The 19,357-nt window shown below is 36.9% G+C and overlaps 1 protein-coding gene across 1 annotated transcript in view; it reads left to right on the forward strand.

Moving 5' to 3' along the window:
• Window positions 1-19,357, forward strand: part of LOC107736185 (anoctamin-1-like) — a 30,572-nt gene that overhangs the window by 8,583 nt on the left and 2,632 nt on the right. The window contains exons 4-25 of the mRNA XM_016547666.1: window positions 2,738-2,874; window positions 2,974-3,028; window positions 3,794-3,845; window positions 3,972-4,027; window positions 4,141-4,188; window positions 4,370-4,434; window positions 5,131-5,265; window positions 5,461-5,621; window positions 5,756-5,838; window positions 7,296-7,307; window positions 8,022-8,099; window positions 12,475-12,540; window positions 13,931-14,005; window positions 14,081-14,282; window positions 14,445-14,556; window positions 15,691-15,748; window positions 15,836-15,936; window positions 16,160-16,311; window positions 17,580-17,732; window positions 17,842-17,894; window positions 18,031-18,212; window positions 18,316-18,421. Of these exons, the coding sequence (XP_016403152.1) occupies window positions 2,738-2,874; window positions 2,974-3,028; window positions 3,794-3,845; window positions 3,972-4,027; window positions 4,141-4,188; window positions 4,370-4,434; window positions 5,131-5,265; window positions 5,461-5,621; window positions 5,756-5,838; window positions 7,296-7,307; window positions 8,022-8,099; window positions 12,475-12,540; window positions 13,931-14,005; window positions 14,081-14,282; window positions 14,445-14,556; window positions 15,691-15,748; window positions 15,836-15,936; window positions 16,160-16,311; window positions 17,580-17,732; window positions 17,842-17,894; window positions 18,031-18,212; window positions 18,316-18,421 (2,142 nt within the window). The remainder of the gene's footprint in view (window positions 1-2,737; window positions 2,875-2,973; window positions 3,029-3,793; window positions 3,846-3,971; window positions 4,028-4,140; window positions 4,189-4,369; window positions 4,435-5,130; window positions 5,266-5,460; window positions 5,622-5,755; window positions 5,839-7,295; window positions 7,308-8,021; window positions 8,100-12,474; window positions 12,541-13,930; window positions 14,006-14,080; window positions 14,283-14,444; window positions 14,557-15,690; window positions 15,749-15,835; window positions 15,937-16,159; window positions 16,312-17,579; window positions 17,733-17,841; window positions 17,895-18,030; window positions 18,213-18,315; window positions 18,422-19,357) is intronic.

Genomic DNA, 19,357 nt, shown 5'->3' on the forward strand with positions numbered 1-19,357 from the left:
ATCTGGCAGTAGAGGCCGGGCCGAGTGCCGAGGCCAGGCCCCCTGAACTGCCTGCTCCGCCATGGCTCCCTAATCTGCCTGCTCCACCATGGACCCCTGAGCTCCCTACTCCGCCATGACTCCCTGAACTGCCTGATCCGCCATGGCGTCCTGAACTGCCTGATCCGCCATGGGTCCCGGAATGGGTACCGCTCTCCATTGGATGTTGTGTGGCGCGTGGACGCGCCTTCCGGGAGGGGGGAGTAATGTCAGGCCTGTGTTTCTTGTATTTTGTTCCCCACTTGCTCCATGTCCTGGTTTTCCACCGTGTTCCTCTATGACAATTTTTGGTCATCCTGTTCCTGTCCTCATTATGTTCAGTTGATTCCACCTGTGTTCCCTTTGTTATCTCTATTAGTTCCATTACTTAAGCCCTGTGTCTTTCCATGTCTAGCATCCAGTATTGTTTGTCTTTTCCCTCTGCTACGTGTGCTTTGCTTTGGTTTGGATTAATAAAGTCTGTTTCAAGAATTTCCCTACGTCTCCTCGCTCCTTCGTGCCTCGCTCCGTCACAGTATCAGCAGCAGTGTGACAGTTAGCTCCCGGTAGGACGGTTCCGATTTTTGCCGATTTTTGCATCGCACATCTATTCTATTCTTTATTTTCCCCATTCATTACCGTTTTTTTTTAAGATATTAACTTGTATTCAGCAAGGATGCATTAAATTGACCAAAAGTGATGGTAAAGACATTCAGATGCTTCTATTTCAAATAAATTCTGTTCTTTTGAACTTTCTATTCATCAAAAAGTATCACAGTTTGCACAAAAATATTAAAGGGGTCCTATTATGCTTTTTCACTTTTTCAACTTTAGTTAGTCTGTAATGTTGCTGTTTGAGCATAAAAAAGATCTGCAAAGTTACAAAGCTCAAAGTCCACTTCAAAAGGAGATATTTTATTTAACAGAAATCACTTTTCAAAAACTACAACGAACGACTCGTTTGGACTACAACGCACATTTTCCGGGATTTGTGATATCACAAAGATCGACGAATGGGACGAGACCTGGTAATGAGTGTTATCACTATGTCAGAGACACGCTAGCTTTCCCAAAGCAGACGAACTTAGAGTGGTTACAATCATCCGGGTTTAAAGGGGTCATATGATGCTGCTAAAAAGAACATTATTTTGTGTATTTGGTTTTACACTGAAGCTCGCAGGCGGCTATGGTAAGGGGCATGACATTTCCCGACCAGGTGCCGAGTGCTGCCAATCACAACACACACTGGCCCAGCTAACCAATCACAGCACATTTTGTATTTCAGAAGGCGGGCCTTCATTTGATACAAGAACTATTCGAGCCGTTCATGCAAGACTGGGGAGAGAGGTGTTGTAATAATGTAAAATATGTGAAAAATAATGTATTTTTCGAACAACCTAGTATGAGAGCCTGTTCTAGTACACCCCCAAAACAAAATCAAGACTTTGTAAAAGAGCATAATAGGACCCCTTTAAGCAGCACAACTGTTTTCAGTATTGATAATAAGAAATGTTTCTTGAGCAGCAAATCAGCATATTAGAATGATTTCTGAAGGATCATGTGACACTGAAGACTGAACTAATGATGCTGAAAATTACATTTTAAAATATATTAATATATATAGTTAATATTTATTTAAATTTGTAGTAATATTTTACAATATAACTGTATCTTTGATTAAATAAATGTAGCCTATGTGAGCATAAGAGACTTCTTTAAAAAAAACTTATCTTATATCTTATCTTTTTTTCACCCTTCTATTTATATAAATTGAATTGATTGATTGAATTGATTCCTACAAATTTCTGTATTTAACTTCTGACATTTTGTCAAAGCCAGCTCATGATGCCTCACAGACTTTTTAAATCATCTTTTGAGAAATGTAAAAAAAAAACCTGCTATTCTAAAATATACCGTTCATTTTTAGACCAATATCTTGAAAATAAAATAAAGTAGAATATTAAGTTTAACCCATTTTACTGATGCTGAAGTCTCGCTTCTAGCTAACGGCTAGAATGGTCATTTGCAGTGTAGGTAAAATGCTAGGATATTTCACATTGTATTAGTGAATGGGAAGGTTTTTAACACCATTCGATAACCATGAAAGCTAATTTGAATGACCAAAACTCTATACGTGTATATACACATATATATATATATTAAGTATGGACAAATGTGGACACTGACACAGCCCATCAGTGTCATGTTTTTGGTGTTAAGAGCTTTGGCTCCATGATGATCTTTGTAAGTGCTCTGGTTTGGCGCGGTCTACGAGCAGTTGGAATGCCAAAAGTCAATTCTCAAAGTCTGAACACTGCAGAGAAAAAAAAAGATCTGATTACACAGTCAGCAAGCCGATTTCTTGTAAAAAGTTTTGTCATATAGACTGCATACTAAGATGAATGTTAGTGTCATGTTTTCCCATACATTTATAGATGTGGCTTAGAGCAACATCCTGAAAGAATGATTTATCCTTTGAGGTGGTGAGTTGTATTGAATGATATAATCTGATAATGGTGGATTAGCTGTTGAGACATATAGACCCACATCCCACATGTGCTTTGTTTGCCCCCAAAACAAGATATTACCATTCCACATTTGTGGTGTTAAATCGTCTGACCCTGGTCTCAACTTTTAGTGTGTCTCATCTCTCTTTAGCTCTGGCTATAAATGGATTAATCTCTGTTTAATTTCAGTTCCGTTATGGTTGTTTTTCCAGACATATCAACTGAAAGAGAAGACGGGGCTCATGGGCGTAATAAGCACGTTTTGGACAAAGATCAATCAGCCGTTCCAGCCCCAAGACCCACGCACACGGGTGCTATCCCAACCGTTCAGCAGAGACAAGCTACACCTGTGAGTGCCAACATTCGCTGACAGCCAGAATGTCATAAAAGAGCATTTACAAATAGCAAGCCCACACACTGGCCTAATTAGTTTTCTTTAATTTTGCAGATTTGATATAAAGTCGAAAAACAGCTTGTTCAGCAATGCAATACGAGGTCGAACTGTAAGTATCGGTATAAACGAAACAGAATGATTATACACATCTGGACACATTAGAACTGATTTTAAAGCAACAGTTCAGCCAGAAATGAAAATTATGTCAAATTATATTGTTCTAAAGGTTCGTTTTTCTGTGGAACACAAAGGGAGTAATTCTGAATGATGCAATGGTAATTTTTCCTCATACAGTTAGAAAGATTGAGGATAGAGGACTGGAGCTTACACCATAAAAGTATCAATAAACCATACCATTTGTGTGCCATTCATTATCAGACAAAATACATGTCTGTATTCACTTCCATTAGGCTTTTAACCTCTGTGACCGGATCATTGAGTCAGTGAGCTGAATGAATCAAGAATGAATTATTCAAATTGGTTTTGTCAGCCAATTCACTGTAAAGAATTGACTCAAAAAGAACAATTTATGAATTAGACATCACTACATAGCTCATGAACTCACATGAACATGCCCAGAAGAACTGAGCTGAATGTTCAGCGAATAACATCTTCAACTTCAGTCTGTCTCTCACACAAAATGTATATATCTTACGACTAAATGCATATTCCATATGGGCCATGTTTAAAATACTTTATTGTGGTTTTTAGTCATTTTCAGCTTGACAACCACAGTCCATGTTCATTATATTGAAATAGTTATCAGATAAGAAAATATATAATTTTCATTTTTGGATGAACTATTCTATTAATTTATGTTTGAGTTTATTAATTTTTTAATGTATTATTCTGTTGCGTCCATGCTCTTTCATAGGTTTATGAAATTCTGAGGCGTACAGCCTGCACACAGACCTGTCAAACTATGGGTATGTTCCTGGAGATGCCAACTCCACAAATATACCATACTCTTTTAAATTGGATTGTTTAACTGACAATGTTTCATGAAATATTTTAACTACAGATAATCAAATTTTCTCTCTTTTCTGTCTCAGGTATTTCATCACTGCTAGCTAAAGGGGTTTATGATTCTGCCTTCCCTCTGCATGATGTAAGTAATGCATTTTGCCCAGTTTAATACAGCTGATTTGTAATTCGTCTGTTAGTTCAGTGTAAATGTGTGATGTGGTTTGGGTAGAGCTTTGTGTGTTGTCATTGCTGCAGGGAGACTTTGACAGCTCAGAAGATAAAGAGCATCGCAACGACAGACAGGTGAGTCCTGAACGGCAGCAAGTCACACGGTGACATTTAGGAAAGGCTTTTGATTGATAAAATGACAATAAGCTGCTTATTACTGTAAGATATACTTGTGTGTGTCGTCTCTAAGAAGATACAAAGAATATGTTAGTTTTGAAAATCTGAACCGGTAATGAATGTGTTTTGCGTATTGCAGATGTTGCATAAGGAATGGGCCAATTATGGAGCTTGCTACAAATATCAGCCAATGGACCTTATAAGGTATCAGACATGATGTACATCACCACCTTCTGGTTCTGTGAAAGATGTTGTTCAGTACACAGATGGTTACTGACTGGTTCTCCTTTCTGAGAATCTAATTCTGCCGATCCCAAAATGCTTATCAAACAAACATAGATGTTTACATTTATCAGGATAATAAAACATTATAAAATGACCTATCACTTGCAAAAATCCAGCTTTTTTTAAGCTTCAATGAAGCCGCATTGCATCTGGTAAATGTAATATGCCATCTGGATATCACAAATATTAAATACGTGCCCACTGTATGGCATGCATGCTGTATACAGCACAGCAGACAGTATGTCTTTGAAAGTACAATAGTAAGATTATAGTAAACGTATTACTTATCAGTTGGCTCACATGGAGTCTGCAAACTGATATTTTCTGAGCTGATTATGGGGAAAATCTCCAGACCTAGATATGGCAAAATGTAGCTTCCACTTTTATTGGTTGCTGAAAGCATAATCAAAATAGCCAAAATATTTTAATAAATAAATATACAAGAGGTGGAGGATATGTGAAGCTTTGTGAATGGCATTCAATTTCAATTGCAGCCAGGTTCACATTCTGTGCAGTCACCTTTTGAAATCAGCGTTTTTGCATGTGCTGGTGTTCAGTGTTGTTTACCTTGTCAAATTCATAATATTTCTGTACCCGTTTAACTGTATTTAACAGGAAGTACTTTGGAGAGAAGATTGGCCTGTATTTTGCCTGGTTGGGAGTGTACACACAGCTGCTGATTCCAGCCTCGGCTTTAGGAGTCGCAGTATTTCTGTACGGCTGCCTCACCGTAGACACCAATGTGCCCAGGTAAAGTCTTTTTTTCTTAATATAAGCTAAATGTTTTAAATAAAACGTAACTCTGATATGTACTTTGGATTATTTATATTTTAATTACATTGATTTATTTGCTTTAAGAAGCCTTTTTCCGGGGTTGTTTCGTGAGGTTTTGTTTTGATATTTTTTCAAAAATTTGTGAGGCACGAGGGAAAAAAAAAATTTCAGTCAAGAGATGTGTGATGAGCATCTTAATTTCACCATGTGTCCTCTATGTGATCGTGTGTGTGATTACTGGCAGCTGAGCAGTATCTGCAGTACGGCGCGTGCCAGCTATCTGTTTGATAACCACGCCACCGTGGGCTTCGCCATCTTTATGTCCCTCTGGGGTATGAGCTGTATGAATATGTGCATTTGATGATAAACTATGGGTTTACTGTACATTTATATTGAGAAGAAATAAGGTGGTATAATAGATAATTTTGTGATAATTGTGTGTGTGTGTGTGTGTGTGTGTGTTTAGCGGCAGTGTTTCTAGAGCACTGGAAGAGGAGGCAGCGATGTTTACAGCACAGCTGGGATCTGACAGGAATGGAAGACGATGAGGTGAGAAAAGTCCAAAGCATTTAATCAAAGTCACAGACCATCTCTAACATTCATTATTAAATGGCAGCAGCTCTAAAATCTATTTTTTGAAGCTGTAAAATAGCTGACATATGCATATCTGTGACTGCATCATTAAGTCTGTTAAAAATGCTGCTCACTGATAGGAATTCTGATTGAAAACAGAAGTTTGGACAGGCACATCAAAGGATGTGTCCTTTCAAAAAAAATTAAAAAAAATAGCCAGTAGGCTTTTAAGTCTAGTCAGCCTCGAGCAAAGATTTGTTGCAGTTTGTAGTAAAGGAAGGGACAATCTCATTGTAGAGAATAGCTGATTGGACAAAAACTTGTTTGTGCACAATGTCTCAATAATTTGTAATGTTTTTGAAAGAACAAGAAGTCTCTTATCCTGACCTGGGCAGCATTTGTTTGTTGTGAAATATTATTACAATTTGTGTGATTATTACATTTACACAATGTGTGTTCACGGTGTGTGTGTTCACTGCTGTGTGTGTACACTTAGGATGAGTTAAATGCAGAGCACTAATTCCGAGTATGGGTAACCATACTTGGCCACGTCACGTCACTTTATATTTTAAAATGTAATTTATTCCTGTGATGAAAAAGTGGAATTTTCAGCATCATTGCTCCAGTCTTCAGTGTCACATGATCCTTCAGAAATCATTCTAATATGCTGATTTGGTGCATGCATACATTTTTCAGGATTCTTTGATGAATAAAGTTGAAAAGAACAGCATTTATTTGTAATTAACATAACTCTTTTTTAACATTTTAGATGCCTTTACTGTCACTTTTGAATCATTTAATGCATCCTTGCTGAATAAAAGTACGATAAGCATATAGATGACATTATCCTCGATGTTCATGTCATGTTTAGCATCACGTCCTAGCAGTGGTGTAATCATTAGTATGCACATTCTATAATATAGCTGCCCCCTTAAAAACCACACCAGAATCTCATCTATGAACATCAGCGGAAACTCGTAGCAACACAGTTCATAAAGCATTGCTAAACATAATCATACATAATAGCCAATTCTATCTAGTGCGACTCTAACAGACCCTCGCGCTGACTGCTGATGGCCTGCTCTTCATTAGGTTTATGAAAATTCAAGCTTTCATTGTTCTTGAGGGTTTGAACCATTCACCTGGGAGCTGATTCAGTCTGAAGTGTGTGTGTGTGTGTGTGTGTATTGTGTCAGTGGTGGGAGAGGGTGGCGGGGATGTGTGTGTGTGAAAGGACATGTGTGAGTAATGAGATTGTTTCTGCTTAAAGCATTGAGCTGAGTGGATGAAGGACTGCGCTTTCAACAGGACGCCATGGAGATCATGAGCGACATGCTAATGTGAACGATAATGAACTTCAATTACTCTGCATATTAAATAGTGTAAATATGTGTCTAACGCCATGTTTTCTTTGCTTTCATGCTCACTGATAGGAAAGGGCTGAGGTAAACCTATCTCTTGCTCTCCTTCTCTTTCTCTGTTTCTATATTGTTCCCGACACGCTCAAATGCACACCATATTTCTCTCCGCGTCCCTCACACTTCCCCCACCCTCATCAGTGCTCCATCTCCCGTTTGCATTTTTCTGCTCAGCAGGAAGGTCAATTGTGTGTATGGTGCATGGTGACGCTGTTTGATGAATCAACCCTGAATTCGTAGGAAGAGGGGAGATTTACAGTGGATTAACTTTGTAGTAACCTGTGTGTCAACGAATCCTTTACCCCGATTTTATACCATTAACCTCGATGCCATAATCCTGACCACAGTGTTCTTGCCAGATAATCACGACCTTATTTGTGAAGTTGAAAATGCTACCTGTCTGCTTGAAACACATTCTGTGTCATAAATATATCAGCTTAAGCATTGTGTGTTGAACGTACAACTATATACCACTCTTGTGTTCACATATTAGCCAGAAAAGCTTTATAATGAACTTGCAGTTTTGTACCATATTGGCGTCTTTGCCTCAAGACAAGAAAATGATTTAATGTGGAACCAAGATAATTATTTCTATTTGTGCATGTGTTTGTGAATCCTGTTTCTATGAAGACCATTTTGCTTATGCGTGTCTATGGAACTGATGTTGAATTTGCTGCTTTTTGACATCTTTGGAGTCCTTGATCACTGAGCTTGATGTATATGTGTGTGTTTATATCACAGAATGAGCTACGACCAGCATATGAGGACTTTCTCCTTAAGAAACAAGAGAAGAAGGCAAAGAAGAAGAAGAAGGAAGAGGTAAACTGCACGATTATGTACAAAACTAAGGTTCTCGCATGCATTTGACCAATGAATTTCCATGATTTTCCATAACATTTTCACATAACATAACATAGTTGTTTGTGATTACTGAATAAATAAAAATAATAATTTTATAAAGATTGTACTCATAAAGAGTAATAATTATAATTATAAAATATTATATTTTTAATTATTAAACAGTACTACAGTTATAATTATAAAAAAAATAACTTTAGAGTTGAATATAACTAGAAAAATTTATATTTACTATGACCATAACTTCTTCACGTCTTCTTATAATTTTAATAATTTCTATGAGCTTGGAAATCACAATTCCCTAATATAATTGCAAATATCAGCTCTCATCTTTGATTTAAAAAAATAAATAAAAAGAATTACTGAACAAGGATATAGACTTAACACAATCATTTCTGAAGGAATGTGCACATATTTTATTTTATTTTAATAATTTGTATATTTTTTGTAATGTATAACAATTATTGTAATTTTAATGATTAACTCTAGTAAAAAATCTTGGAATGTCATTAGGAATTTTAGTTTATCCAGTTTCTTATTAAACTCCTATTAGGATTTTTTTTTTCAAAGAAATTATGAAAGAAATTATCTCTAGTATCTAAAACAAAACAAAACAATTAAAAGGAAGTCTGTAGGAAAGTCTATAGGAGTTTTGGTTTTTCTAGTAGGGCCTTTTCTCATTAGGATTATTTAGGAAAGTATGACAGATATTCCAAAATATACACATTTTTATTATTTATTTTGTTTAATAAATGTGTTTTTACTGTAAAGTTCTTTTTCAATTCAATGCACGTTTATTTGTATAGCGCTTTTGATTATACAAATCCTTGCAAAGAAAGCAGCTTCACAGAAAATGTAAGTTTCTAACTTTCTACATTATATTTAGGAGTAGCTTATCAGTGGTGACTATGTTAAGGTGATGTCCATATGGCAGAAATGTACAGTAAAAATCATGCAGTTAGTTAATGACTTGTATTCAAACAAATGGTGAACACTATTAATATAGCAAAATGAACATAGCAAACTTATAGCAAAATTTGGTAGTTATCTCTTCTCAGGTGTTCAGTCATCTCAGATCTTTGTAAGGGCTGGATTCAGACTGAAGCTTGTGTAATTCCTAGTTACCTGGGGATGCCCATCCCATGGCAGAAACAGAGAAGCAAATAGAGACATTTTTAAATTAGCATAGCTGCTGTTCAAACCAAGCAAAAAACTATAATGTGTTCAAACCAGGCAAAGAATGATAATGTGCATTTGATCAGATAAAACTGAAGTACAAGGTTATGAGATACATTATGTCAATGCTTAGCTAAAGAGATGTGTCTTTAATCTAGATTCAAACAGAGAGCGTGTGTCTGAACCCCTGTGTCTGAGTTTGGGAGCCAAATGTGAAAAAGTTCTACATCTTTTAGTGGACTTTGCTAAGGTATTACCAAAAGTCCAGAATTTCGCGACCTTAGGGAGGTGATGTATTGTACTGTAGCATGATAGAAGACTAGTTAGGTACGCAGGAGCTAAACCATTTAGGGCCTTACAAGTAAGTAGTAATATTTTGTAACTGATACGGAACTTAATAGGTAGCCAGTGCAGAGACTGTAAAATTGGGGTAATATGATCATATTTTCTTGACCTGGTAAGGACTCTAGCCGCTGCATTTTGGACTACCTGTAGCTTGTTTATTGAAGATGCAGGACAACCACCTAGCAGTGCATTACAATAGTCCAGTCTAGAGGTCATGAATGCATGAACTAGCTTTCCTGCATCAGAAACAGGTAACATGTTTCGTAGCTTGGCAATGTTTCTAAGACGGAAGAATGCTGTTATGTGGAATATGATCTTCAAAAGACAAGTTGCTGTCTAATATAACACCCACATTTTTGACTGTAAAGGAAGTAACAGTACATCCGTCTAGATGCAAATTGTAATCTAAGGGATTCTGTGTACTGTTCTTTTTAGTCCAATAATTAATATCTCTGTCTTATCTGAATTTAATTGGAGAAAATTATTGGTCATCCAATATTTTACATATTTAACACACTCTGTTACTTAGATAATTTAGAAGTTTCATCTGGTCTTGTTGAAATATATAGTTGAGTATCATCCGCATAACAATGGAAACTAATCCCGTACTTTCTAATAATATTACCAAGGGGCAACACGTATATTGAAAATAGCAGAGGACCTAGGACAGATCCTTGTGGCACTCCATATTTTACTGGTGATAATCGAGATGACTCCCCATTTAAATGAACAAAATGGTAGCGATCGGACAGGTAGGATCTAAACCATCTTAAAGCCTGCCCTTGAATACCTGTATAGTTTTGTAATCGATCTATGAGTATGTCATGATCTATAGTGACGAACGCAGCACTAAGATCAAGTAAAACTAGCAATGAGATACAGCCTTGGTCTGACGCAAGAAGCAAGTCATTTGTAATTTTAACAAGTGCAGTTTCTGTGCTATGGTGGGGCCTGAAACCTAACTGAAATTCTTCATAGAGATCATTTTTTTGCAGGAAGGAGCGCAATTGAGCAGACACAACTTTTTCTAAAATTTTAGACATAAAAGGAAGATTTGAGATGGGTCTGTAATTTGCCAATTCACTAGGATCTAGTTGTGGTTTCTTAATAAGAGGCTTAATAACCGCCAGCTTGAATGGTTTTGGGACGTGACCTAAAGACAACGACGAGTTAATAATATTGAGAAGCGGTTCTTCTGTTGAGTATCATCCGCATAACAATGGAAACTAATCTATTTAGTAACTAATCTATATAGTAACTAATCTATATAGGACACAGGAAATAGTATTACCAAGGGGCAACATGTATATTGAAAATAGCAGAGGGCCTAAGACAGATCCTTGCGGCACTCCATACTTTTCTGCCGATAATTGAGATGACTCACCATTTAAATAGACAAAGTGATAACGATCGGACGGGTAGGATCTAAACCATCTTAAAGCCTGCCCTTGAATACCTGTATAGTTTTGTAATCGATCTATGAGTATGTCATGATCTATAGTGTCGAACGCAGCATTATGATCAAGTAAAACTAGCAATGAGATGCAGCCTTGGTCTGACCCAAGAAGCAAGTCTTTTGTAATTTTAAATAGTGCAGTTTCTGTGCTATGATGGGGCCTGAAACCTGACTGAAATTCTTCATAGATATTATTTTTTGCAGGAAGGAGCACAATAATTGAGCAGACAACTTTTCTAAAAATTTTTAGACATAAATGGAAGATTTGAAATGGGTCTGTAATTAGCCAGTTCACTAGGATCTAGTTGTGGTTTCTTAATAAGAGGCTTAATAACCACCAGCTTGAAAGGTTTTGGGATGTGACCAAGAGGTAACGATGAGTTAATAATATTGAGAAGCGGTTCTTCTGCTACAGGTAACAACTCTTTCAGAAATTTAGTTGGTACCGGATCTAATAAACATGTTGTTGGTTTAGATGCAGTGATAAGTTTATTTAGCTGTTCCTGTCCTGTAGTTGTAAAGCACTGCAATTTTTTTTAGGGTGCGATGAATGAAGCTGAATTACAAAATGCTGTAGATTCTACATTTGTTATTGTATCAAGATTACGAGTTTCTTTCTTGAGAGAATGAGTATTGCTGTTGTACCATGGCACAGTATGTTTTTCTCTAACCTTTTTTAATTTGACGGGGGCAACAGCTTCTAATGTATTAGAGAAGATAGTTCCCATATTGCTAGTCATTTCATCTAGTTCATGTGCATTTATGGGTACACAGAGCAGTTGAGACAAATCAGGCAGGTTATTTGTGAATCTATCTTTAGTGGTTGAAACAATAGTTCTATTCGGACGATACAGCGGAGCGATATAGTTAATATCAGTAATACGCAGCATGCATGATACAAGGTAGTTGCCAGTATCATCATCACTTTGAGGTACAATATCTATATCAGTAAGATCAATTCAATGCAATATAAGTAAATCTAGCGTATGATTAAAATGATGAGTGGGTCTGGTGACATTTTGCTTGACCCCAAAAGAGTTTATTAAGTCTGTAAGTGCAATTTCCTAATGCATCATTTGTATTATCAATATGAATGTTAAAGTCTCAGACAATTAGCCCTTTATCAACATTAACCAATAGGTCTGAGAGGAAATCTGCAAATTCTTTTTAATCACTATTAATCACTTACCACTATCAATTTAGGATCTCAAGGTGAAGTCTTAATTTTCACTTTAATTTAATTATTGCGTAAAAATGCACTGAGCTGAAATACCTGGAATACCTTGCACATTTTTCCAAGTAGATGTAAGAGAATGAGTGTGTGTGCGCAGTGCTTTTAATCTCTGCTCTGTGTTCTAGCCGGACGCAGGAACGGATGACAAAGGAAGAGAGAAGCTACTGTCTGCTAAAGGAGGACAGTCACCGGTGAGGAGGGGGGAGATAATTTGACAGTTTACTGTGTCTGTCTATGAGAGAGTGAGCTAATCAACTTAACCAGAAGAGGCGGGGCTTCAGGGATAATACAGTTAGTTCTCAGCTGTCAGTAATCGAGTGGTCACTGCACTGACCTCCCTCGGACCCCTCCTGCCCACCCGGCTCATATCCGTCCTTCTTCTTATCACACCCCACATTAGCACTCTCTTATCTTTTTCTTCTCATTCTTTCTGACAATTTAATTAATTAGATAATGAACTACACAGTCAGTTGGACAACATTGGCACTGTGTTTTTCCTGTCTGAAATGAGCAGTTTGGTCGCAATTTCACTTGATGTGATTTTGCGGATTTTTGTTACTGCCATTGTGCCCTTGTACAGTGTCAGGTCTGCGGTGCATACAAACAACACACGTACGTGCTCAAACACTACTGTGGTGTACACGCTTACTACACACGGCACTCAAAGCAGATTACCTCTCTGGGTATTCCACACTAGATTATGCAGGATTAGAGTCAGAGCTGGATTAAAACACACAAGTTATAGTGGTGTCCTTCCTCTAATCAAAGACACATGTTCACTGTGTATATGCGTGTACCTGAGAGTGTAGTGTTTTAATTCAGATTTCATGCGTGCGCATCTGGGGGAGGGTTGGATCCGTGTTGTTCATTAACTTCAGTACTTCAATCTAATCACCCATACTTAGTTTCAATGATTAGTTTGTTCCAAGTTCAAAACTATTTCCTGTTCTGATGCACAAAACCACTACAACAGCTATAGATTTTGTAAACTAATATTTAATAGTGTTTTTAACACTAATAGTGTTTTTAACTGAATAACTTATATTGGAGGCCAGATTGGTAATGGTCAATATTAGCATATTTTTTTTTTATTTCATTTTTTTAGGCATAAGTAACCAATTAATATAGGTTGATTTTACAAAAAAATGTAAATACTGTGGTGCTTCTTTAATGAACTTTAATTATTTATTACATTATTCTGGTTAAAAAAAAACACTAAACAGACCAATATAGACCAATCCTGTTCCTGAAGATCCACCTACCTGCAGAGTTCAGTTCCAACCCTGATCAAACACACCTGTCTGTAATTATCAAATGCTCCTGAAGAGCTTAATTAGCTGGTTGAGACGCGTTTAATCAGGGTTGGAGCTGAACTCTGCAGGTACAGTAGGTAGATCTCCAGGAACAGGATTGGGCACCCCTGGTATAGATGTATAGTATGGGCCATCATATTGTTTATTGCCATAACAAAAATCATTATTGCTTATTAGTTTCAGGCAAAATGTGATTATGGTAGTCAAGTAGCTAGTGTATTACCAGCTGATATGGTGAGCATTAAGTAACATCCTGTTGTTCTTGTAGCTTGCCTCCGAGTCTTTGTCATGGACAGACCGGCTGCCAGGATACTGCATCAACATATCCTCTATCCTCCTTATGGTGGGTACCTTTCCCCATAAGAGCATTTGTCACATTGCTTTTATGCTTAAAATTCTTATTTATCTGTTCTCTCAGGTTGGGGTCACGTTCTCTGCCGTGTCTGGAGTGATTCTCTACCGCATCATTGTGTTTGCCGTTATGTCAATGAACCCTGATCACGAGGCCAAGGCTAATGTGCGTGTAACCGTGACAACCACCGCTGTCATCATCAACTTGCTGGTGGTTCTGGTGCTGGATGAGATCTACGGCGCTATAGCGGCCTGGATTACAGAGCTTGGTGTGTGTGTGTGTGTGCGTGTGTGTGTGTTTACATGACAAAAGATTAAATGTGTTGCATTCAAAAAATGTTTTCTTGATAAAAGGGTGACTCTAACGAAGAAAAGATCATGCATTACCAATGATGATTATTATGAATATGATATTAATGTCATACTTGCAGAGATTCCAAAGACTGAATCGACATTTGAGGAGCATGTGATCTTGAAAGCTTTTTTGCTGAAGAGCATGAATGCATTTGCACCTGTCTTCTATGTGGCCTTCTTTAAGGGCAGGTAAAATGGCATCCCATTAGCATACCCACACAAACTAACGTGATGTTTTGTCTCTGTTGCGAGCAATGATAATTGGATTATTATAATGTACTTTGTGGTTGTTTATCATGTCCAGTGTGTTGCAGTGTAGTGGTGCGCTTACTGTAGTATTGTGTTTGTATGTAGTGTTGTGTCTACACTAGTGTCTACTGTATTCTGTAGTGTTGTGTGACTGTCCTGTGTACGGCATTGTTGAGAATGTTATCTATGTTCGTCTTTATTGTATATATCACTTTGAGCATTTGTTTCATAGGAACATTTATTTATATATATATATATATATATATTAAAAACAAATTGTTAACCTAAAATCATGCAACACTGAGAAACAAAAAATATTGGTAACACTTTATAGTAAGGTTCCATTTGTTAACATTAGTTAACTACACTAGTAAACATAAACTAACAAAGAAAAATCGATTAATAATCTTAGTTAATATTTCAACATACACATAATAATATATTATAAAAATCAAAAGTTGTATTTGTTAATATTATTTAATGGACCTGAACTAACAAGTATTTTTATTAATGTTAAAATTTTAATAAGCACAGTAACAAATGTATTGCTCATTTTTAGTTAAAACATGAACTAATGGGAACTTATTGTAAAGTGCTGTCAAAATATGATATTCTACAGTAATTTTCTATATTTTTTATATTTTCTATTTAATTTTTTTTACTATATATTACTTGTTGAATATGATCTTTCATGTAATTATTGTATACAAGTCCCATGTTGTGCACTTGAAAATGCATTTTTCTCAAAATTATTTTACCCCTTTTTTACTCAATTCAAAAATATATCATCATATTTTATTAATAATTTTTTTTATTCATGTCTAAATTCCAGATGCAAATTATAATTCTATAACAGCCTGTTTTGTGGTGTCTGTGTGTTACATGTAGTGTTGTTGTATGTCTATATAGTGTTGTGTTGCTGAACAGTACACCATTATGTTGTAGTTTAGTATGTGCGGCTTTAGTGTCTAGCACAAAAATGCAGAATTTCTGGGTTAGCATTGTTTAATCCAGAGAATAGTAGCATTGTCGGTATTTTAAAATACCCCTCATAACTCTGGTGTGCTAATTTAGGTTTGCCGGTCATCCGGGTGACTATGTTTATGTCTTTAAGGATTTCCGCATGGAAGAGGTAATTATTAAAACGATAATATGTTTGTCATCAGTGTTTTAGCATACTGTCACTAACTATTTGCATGTACATGTGTTTTTGGTCCAGTGTTCTCCAGGTGGCTGTCTTATTGAAGTGTGTATTCAGCTGGGAATCATTATGTTGGGAAAACAGCTCATTCAGAATAATGTGTTTGAAATTGCCATTCCGTACGTATACACGCACATACACACATGCAAAGTCTTCCCTGTGGTCCCTCTGCTAATTTTCTTGTATTCCGCAATGTATCCCCAGTCTATTAGAGGAAGCCCCTAACTCTCTTGTTAAATTAAATTTTTAATTCTCCACACCGTTTAACATTACTAACGCAGTGCACAGTGAGTGATGGAAGAAGTGTTTAAAATGACACAGCCAAATCTGTTGACATTACAGAAAGCTGAAGAAGATGTATCGCACGTATAAGGAGGAGAAAGATGGATCGGCAGATGAGGAGGACAAAGATTCCAAACGAGAACCACAGCGCTGGGATTTGGACTACAACCTGGAGCCATATGAGGGATTGAGCCCAGAGTACATGGAGATGGGTGAGTACTGCATCACCTTCATTGTTCTACTTGTTTTAAATGCAGTCAACCTGCAACATGAAAGCCTCATTTGGTTGTACATAACTTAATGACAGTGTTGTGGCTTAAAGTTTTTTTCTAAAATTGCTTTTTATTGTCAAGAAAATTTTTATTTTCTTAATACATGTTCCTGGTCTTATTTTGAGTCATTCATCAGTGTACTTAATTCCTCCTTTTGTAGATTTCTTCAAAAAAAATTTATTTGCTCCATCACATTATAAAAGTACAATGTGAATACTGTTTATAGTTGGCTTTGATAGCTGTAATAATATAATAACTTTCAAAATAATTATTATTTATTGTATAAAAATATAACTGCTAGTCATTTAACATCATGAAGTACCTATACTCTGGGCGCTACAGACCAATCAGAATTAACCTTAGATTTTGCATTCTTTGGGGCCAGTTGCATAAACAAAGCCACCATGTGAAGACTGTGTCTTAAAGGGGTCATATGATGCGACTTCAATTTTTCCTTTCTCTTTGGAGTGTTACAAGCTCTTGGTGCATAAAAAAGATCTGTAAAGTTGCAAAGACTAAAGTCTCAAATCCAAAGAGATATTCTTTATAAAAGTTAAGAGTCAGCCACACCTACCTAAAACGGGATACTCAAGGAATGATCTTGATAGAGAGAGCATAGACACTGTTTGATTGAAGGAAACAATACAACAGTATCATATTGGCAATGACCTATGATAGATGTAAATAAATGTTAATCGGGTTAACCCTGTATTGGTAGATTGGATTGGTCATGTTGGTTAACAGTTACCAGTGCCAATTCTGTGGGTCAATAAGCTTTGTACGCCTTGAAGACTGACACTTAATATGTTTCCTTTGCTTTTCTGTCTATCACAACTTCTACTTCAACTACAACTTCAGAGACTCTGACAGTGGTCGGTAACCTTCTGTCACAAAGGGAGAGGAATATTACATGTATTATTTTATTTAGTTGTTTATTTTGAAATCCCTCACATCTGTATGGCAAAATACGTTAGTAATCCTTCCCCGTAGTCACACAGCTGTAAAGGAAGCCATAGTGGCACATTGATTAATAAGAGATATAAAAATGTTAAAATGGATGCCAACACCTGCTCTATACATTCTATTATTAGTTTTTCCATAGAAGAGGTTTAGAAACGGTGTTTAAAGAGGCCCACGATGACTTTGAAGAACTGGGTTTGATTAAGGACATGGATCATTTGTGTATGTGTGTGTTTGTTTGTCTGCAGTTATTCAGTATGGATTTGTCACACTCTTTGTGGCCTCCTTCCCGCTGGCACCAGTTTTCGCTCTGCTTAATAACGTCATTGAAATCCGACTAGATGCGGCAAAATTCGTCACTGAAATACGCCGGCCTGATGCAGTCAGTGCTAAAGAGATTGGTATGAAATTTTGCAGCAAATATGTACAGAATTGCTCATGACTATGCACTTAACATAACTGTTATTTAATCTAGTTCACACTGTCACATATTTATCTTCCCTTTTCCAGGCATATGGTACAACATCTTGAGTGGAATCAGCAAGTTTGCTGTCATTACAAATGTGAGTGTTAAACAGAGATTGTGACTTACGATGAAACAAATTTCAGATTTAGTTGCTGGCTGTGTTTAATATGATTTATCTCATTGCATGCAGAGATTTTAAGGTTCTTCCTCCTGCTATCTCTCTTTCCCTCAAGGCATTTGTGATCTCCTTTACATCGGAGTTCATTCCTCGGATGGTGTATCAGTATTTGTACAGTGAGACAGGCACCATGCATGGTTATACCAACCATACACTGGCTTATTTCAACACGAGCAACTTTAAACCTGGAACTGCCCCACATGATACAGACTTTGACAGACAACTCCGTATTTGCAGGTACACACAACACACACTCGATACCCTCATACTCATGAACTCTACTCGCCTACATTATCTGGTATCATTCTTTCTTCTACTCAACAATTCATCATCTTCACAGGTACAAAGACTATCGAGATCCACCCTGGTCTCCCGAGTCTTACCAGCTTTCTAAGCAGTACTGGTCTGTGCTCGCTGCACGCCTGGCTTTTGTCATTTTTTTCCAGGTCAGTCTTTACTAAACGGCTTTTCTTCTTGTTCAATGAACATTGCAGGTTAAATACAACTTATGCTCTATCTACCATTAAACAAAATGTAGTCTTGCTTGTGCAATGTTGTTGTGTCATGGCCATGTCATCCTAGTATCATTTACATGACATCCATGCAATGATACAAGGAAGGGTTGTAACGTAAATATCCCTAAAGCATTTTCAGGAGTTCATATGTCCATATAATCTTTGCAAGATAAAGGTAAACAGCTGTCATTCTGCAATAAGGGGGCTCAAACTCTAATTTCCCCTCCTTTAACCTACTAGTAGGAGATTAAAATAGAGCTGAAATGTTAGAAATAAAGGTGGAGGTGAGGCTCAAACTCTAATTTCCCCTCCTTTAACCTACTAGGAGATTAAAATAGAGCTGAAATGTTAGAAATAAAGGTGGAGGTGGGGGAATGCCTGAAGAACTGTGACATAAGTGATAAAAGCAGCAGTGGCCTATTAACCCTAAATTAGATTTACAGATTAGATGAACATGCATATTTTAGAATTCCATATGCATATGCAGCAAACTCCAGCAAATAGTATTTACATAAATAATGCTTAACCAGAAATTCATCCACCTAAAATGTATTATCAAAAAATCTTAAAGCTGCAGTCCGTAAGTTTTGCCTCTTTGTCGCCATCTCTGTTTGAAAACCTGCAATTGCAGCTATCTGCGGAATTATCTTCCTTGCGTGGGTTGTGTGGCGGCTCGGCTCCAGCGCGGATGAATCTAATGTTTTGAGGTGAATGTGTGGCTGTCAGTCACTGCACCGGTGTGGATATTTACTGCACTTCGCAATCACAGATTCTAGCCTACGTCTTGGAATATATGACCCAAATAAAAATGTTCACCGTATATTGTCATCTGAACAAGTAAGTAACAAGTCTGCCACGTTTGTTCTG

This window comes from Sinocyclocheilus rhinocerous, unplaced genomic scaffold (assembly GCF_001515625.1).
Source record: "Sinocyclocheilus rhinocerous isolate Xijiao unplaced genomic scaffold, SAMN03320098_v1.1 scaffold942, whole genome shotgun sequence".
Classification (NCBI taxonomy): Eukaryota; Metazoa; Chordata; class Actinopteri; order Cypriniformes; family Cyprinidae; genus Sinocyclocheilus; species Sinocyclocheilus rhinocerous.